The sequence below is a fragment of the Dama dama genome, chromosome 11, assembly GCF_033118175.1.
Source record: "Dama dama isolate Ldn47 chromosome 11, ASM3311817v1, whole genome shotgun sequence".
Taxonomy (NCBI): Eukaryota; Metazoa; Chordata; class Mammalia; order Artiodactyla; family Cervidae; genus Dama; species Dama dama.
This window is the reverse complement of record NC_083691.1, coordinates 46,679,996-46,685,498: the sequence shown is the minus strand read 5'-3', so window position 1 is coordinate 46,685,498 and position 5,503 is coordinate 46,679,996. Positions and strand designations below refer to the sequence as shown.

The 5,503-nt window shown below is 38.9% G+C and overlaps 1 protein-coding gene across 2 annotated transcripts; it reads left to right on the top strand.

The window, feature by feature from the left end:
• Window positions 1–306: 306 nt before the first annotated feature.
• Window positions 307–4,556, top strand: LRRTM4 (leucine rich repeat transmembrane neuronal 4). Of its 2 annotated transcripts, none has more exons than XM_061156255.1 (3): window positions 307–521; window positions 860–939; window positions 2,747–4,556. In XM_061156255.1, the coding sequence occupies exons 2-3, from the start codon at window positions 936–938 to the stop codon at window positions 4,297–4,299; spliced, it is 1,557 nt and encodes a 518-aa protein (XP_061012238.1). In that variant the 5' UTR covers window positions 307–521; window positions 860–935; the 3' UTR covers window positions 4,300–4,556. The 2 variants fall into 2 exon arrangements, with proteins under 2 accessions (XP_061012238.1, XP_061012237.1); XM_061156254.1 differs by having other exon boundaries at window positions 790–939.
• Window positions 4,557–5,503: the final 947 nt, after the last annotated feature.

The window sequence follows — 5,503 nt, the reverse complement described above, 5'->3', positions numbered from 1 at the left end:
AATCATGTCAAAGTAACTTTAAAAACTACTAATTGCTTAATATTTAGAGAGGCAGTATTTTACTTAATATTTGATATCACTGAATAAAGCTCTTTGGCATAAACCTTTCATAATATATATTATCAGAGGGGAAAAAAAAGTGATCCTGTGCCTTTAATTTCCCTTTCTGAGAGAGGCAAGGCTGCACACCACTGACAGGCTCACTTGTTCCCGTCTTTAATGTGCAATCTGTTTTCTCCAGCGGAGGGCACTCAGTGTATCACAAACTCAAGCATTAGCACCAACAAGCTCTGAGCATCATCAGTCTCTGGAAAGCCTTCTGAATTAGACAAGGGCTGCCTCTCAGCACAGCTACAAAACACTTTAAACCTGACCAGCTAAATGGATAAACCTAGCCTGCATAGCTTTTAAACTGGGGTCTCATGCAGCACAGGAGGCCTCCTTGCTGGAAGAACTGAAAATCCAGAGGATGAATTGCTTTATCTGGGAATGGCAAAAGCCAGCACAATAAGGAATGCCAGGTATTCTGAAGATTTTCTTTTTTTTTTTTTTTTCTCCTCTCTTTTTACAGAGAAGTTGGTTACCTTCGAGATGGGCTGTAGCTCTTTTGCACAGATTGCCAATTACTGCTGATGGATCTCTGGTGAATTACACAATGATGCTCAGAGCCTAGAGGCCCTCCCCCACCCCCCTACTGCTTCCACCTCCCTGCCCCCCATCCCACCCCAGGCTGAATTTTTTTTTCATGTACATATATATATATTTTTTTGTCTGTCCTCTCCGGGGAAGTTTGTGTGGGGCTACTAGCTCACATGCGGGATCAGAATTGTGTGAATGACAGCCGCACTGTGTCATGAAGGTGGTGGTGGTTTCAGCAAGAGAGACCAAATAAGAAGAACGCTGAGAGAGGGGGGAACCGTTTTGGATGACAAAGGATGGGTAAGTGAACTTTTGTTGTTTCCTTCTTAGCAAAGCTGATCCTCTCGGCTTCTTATTCTCAGTCGTGGCATTAGCTGGTAAAAAACATCAAAACAGGCAAAAAGCGGCAGCCTTGGAGTTTGCCAGTTGACTCACTATAGTTGCTATTATATTTTTAGATCATTTTCCTTTATTTTTTTGTAAACTGTAAATGCATAACACGGACTTAAACAGACTCTGGAGAAATATCTTTATGACTGTCTCTTCCGTATGCATATCCTTGCTTGGGAATTGAGCATGAGATAAGTGATATATTTGCTTCTATTTCTTGATAATATTAACCATGCTTGTATTTCTGGTTGCTGTCAGGAAGATTGTCAACACTTTACTGCGTGTGTGTAGGGGTGGGGTCATTACTTTATCAGAGGTCGCACAAGGGCTTGTTTTATCTTTGAGGATGAATACTCAACACAGCTTCCAAATATCCAGCAGTCATTTGCCAGTCTTATTTTTTCAAGTGTGACTGGCTTCCCCCCCTCCACCCCTTCCTCCTGTCTGGGAGAGCTGGAATGTATTTCAATGAGTCTGTAGCTGGCAAGAGGACAGAGAGAAAAATGGGGTTTCAGATTAAAAAAAAAAAAAAAATTAATTCTTTGAGTAAAAGGAGAGTTTCTTTTCTTAAATTACGAATTTGGCTGATTGCCTGTTGTTTAAAAACATGAATATTTAAGATTAATACTGCAGCACAAGGTACTTTTTTTTTTCTTCTCACCACTAAAAAATAATAAATCTACTGTTGACAGAGGAAAGAAGTCCCTTAACATGCTATGACTTGGAAATGCAGCATCAGTGCCAATAGATTGCAACTTTGCAGATTTTCTGAAGTTAATGTAGGTAGGGGAGAAAAAAAGTCAGTGAGAAATTTGAGCAGTTGGGGATGGGAGAGGTTAGTAGTCTGCTGTTTCTCTGTTTATCCCCCAAATTTGGAAAAGCAACTATGTTAAATATATAAGGAAAAAAACTAATACTTCACAAGATTATTTTGTATTTTGTGCAAATATTTAATAGAAATCTAATAAGCATAACTTTGGAGCGTTCTGTGCTATCAGTAGTTAGGACTCTCAGCTGGTGATCACTGGGTAGAACCTTAGTAGGAATTTCTTCCTGAATGTTGAGAGCTTATATGCTTATTAATACATTGACAGTACTCCCCGCTGTTACTAGTCTGCATACCATGCTTCATTGATTGTGTATACTGGTCCCAGTGCTGTTTTATCAGAGCTCCTATATGGTTACCTCATTATGCAATAGGGATGCAATTTCAAGCTGGGCAAACTTGGGTTACCTTGACAGTTTACTGAAGCTCCTTTGCCAAAACACAGCCTCTTTGCTCAACTAAGAAAGATGTACAAGCATAGGGCTTAGTAAGTCACATTTTCCCCATTACCAGAAGACTTAATATTCTTCCTTTTGGTACTGGTATCCAACAGAGTGACTAGCCAAACATAGATGTTATTAAATGTTGTCATTATGTGATAAGATAGGGTGGATGTTTTCCAGTGTTGATATGCAATGAACTCCTGAAACTCAGGAAGCTGTTCTTAGTTCTATGACACTGTGGCAATTTGGAAATCAAGAAAGCAAGCATGAAACCTAAATAGTAAGCATGCAATACTGAAGAAAATAAGGCTTTAAGTGTCAAATACATTGTTCTTAAATCAACTGTTCCATTACTAAACTAGGTGAGATGCTCCTGATATCGGTAAGCTGGTGGTGATTTACATTAATAGCTTTACAATGTGCATTTGTCTTCTTTTTAATATTGTAGGTTTCCATTTAATTACGCAGCTGAGAAGCATGCGTGTGGTGCTAGTGCTACTTCCTACACTGCTGCTTGTTATGCTCACGGGGGCTCAGAGAGCTTGCCCAAAGAACTGCAGATGTGATGGCAAAATTGTGTACTGTGAGTCTCATGCTTTTGCAGATATTCCTGAGAACATTTCTGGAGGGTCACAAGGCTTATCATTAAGGTTCAACAGCATTCAGAAACTCAAATCCAATCAGTTTGCCAGCCTTAACCAGCTTATATGGCTTTATCTTGACCATAATTACATTAGCTCAGTGGATGAAGATGCATTTCAAGGCATCCGTAGACTGAAAGAATTAATTCTAAGCTCCAACAAAATTACCTATCTGCACAATAAAACATTTCACCCAGTTCCCAATCTCCGCAGTCTGGACCTTTCTTACAATAAGCTTCAGACATTGCAATCTGAACAATTTAAAGGCCTTCGGAAACTCATCATTTTGCACTTGAGATCTAACTCATTAAAGACTGTACCAATCAGAGTTTTTCAAGACTGTCGAAATCTGGACTTTCTGGATTTGGGTTATAATCGTCTTCGAAGTTTGTCGCGAAATGCTTTTGCTGGCCTTTTGAAGTTAAAAGAGCTCCACTTGGAGCACAATCAGTTTTCCAAGATCAACTTTGCTCATTTTCCACGTCTCTTCAACCTCCGTTCAATTTACTTACAATGGAACAGAATTCGCTCCATTAGCCAAGGCTTGACATGGACTTGGAGTTCCTTACACAACTTGGATTTATCAGGGAATGATATCCAAGGAATTGAGCCGGGCACATTTAAATGTTTGCCCAATTTGCAAAAATTGAATTTGGATTCCAACAAGCTTACCAACATCTCACAGGAAACTGTCAATGCGTGGATATCATTAATATCCATCACTTTGTCTGGGAATATGTGGGAATGCAGTCGGAGCATTTGTCCCCTATTTTATTGGCTTAAGAATTTCAAAGGAACTAAGGAAAGCACCATGATATGTGCAGGACCTAAGCACATCCAAGGTGAAAAGGTTAGTGATGCAGTGGAAACATATAATATCTGCTCTGAAGTCCAGGTGGTCAACACAGAAAAATCACACTTGGTCCCCCAAACTCCCCAGAAGCCTCTGATTATCCCTAAACCTACAACCTTGAAATCTGACCCTAGCCGGTCCACCCTTGAAACACCAAGCCCTTCCCCGGGGTTTCAGATTCCTGGCACAGAGCAAGAGTATGAGCATGTTTCATTCCACAAAATTATTGCAGGGAGCGTGGCACTCTTTCTTTCGGTGGCTATGATCCTCTTGGTAATCTATGTGTCTTGGAAACGCTACCCAGCCAGCATGAAACAACTTCAGCAACACTCTCTTATGAAGAGGCGGCGGAAAAAGACCAGAGAGTCTGAGAGACAAATGAATTCCCCTTTACAGGAGTATTATGTGGACTACAAGCCTACAAACTCTGAGACCATGGATATATCGGTTAATGGATCTGGGCCCTGCACATATACCATCTCTGGCTCCAGGGAATGTGAGGTATGAACCATGATCCTCCTAAAAGCATTTCCACTGCGGGGAAGGAGAGGTAAATGTTTGAAGCTCTAGAGGTGTCTCTAATCACTAGAAAGATTAATGACCCTTTTGCTTTTGGGTTTTGCTCAGTGTGAAAGGTTACTTAATTAAATTACAACCACGAGGAAATTGACTGCTCTTTTTATTTTTCCTTAAATGGTTGAAACTTGAAGGAAGTTCATTCAAGGATGAGATTAAGTTGGAATAAAGCACTATGTTAAAGCATCTGTTTTTTTTTTTTTTTTTTAAACAGGTTGTGTATAGGGGTTGGACTTACAGACACACATACACACAAACAAAACTCTTTTCATCCTAAAAATTTATGTCTGGTTTCTGTTGTTTGACTTTGTAATCTAGTAAAGGAGGGGCTGGCTTAATTTAAAAACAAAGTGATTTTACCAAAATTCCAGGAGGTAATGATGATTTAAACCAAAGAGCAATTTACCCAAGGGTTGATTTTGTTGTATATTTTTTACTTTTAATTAAAGCATGCAACAGGGATCTCACAGGGATAACTGTTTCTATGTTACTTGCCACTTGGTTATTATACCAGCATAGAGAATGTCAGGCCTATTGTGTAATTGTATTAAGGCATTTAAAGATGTCTTTTTTCCCTTCTTTCCTTCCTTCCTGCCTTTCTTCCCTCCTTTCTCCTTTCCTTCCTTACTTCTTCCTTTCCTTTCCTTTTTTTTTTTTTTTCAATTACTGGACATAGATCATTTTCAAAGGTTTTTTAAGTGCTGGCTGTATGTATGTAATCCGAATGAAATTTAAATTCCATGTTTTGGCTTTTCCCTGGTAACTAAAATCAGGTCATGATGTTGTGGGTGATTTAGCAATAACATGATGACAAGCATACAAGGACTGTTTGTCAGTGTTGTTGTCATCGCCAAAGACATAATGTGTTTTCTTGTTACACTAATCCAAAACTAAGTGATGCAAATATTTATAAATAAAAAGAGAGAGATTTGGGTTCTGAGTATTTTCCCTTTCTGTAACAATCATCTCAAATGAAGGTGTTTCGTGTTATACTATTTTCATGAGAATAAGTTTGGAGTCAGTGTATTTTAAAGATCACAGATAGGAATGCATTTATGGGAAGAAAAATAGTCACAAATTTCCAACTTGTTAATAAGTAATGGTGGATGCCAATTATTCTTTATTTGGTAAAATT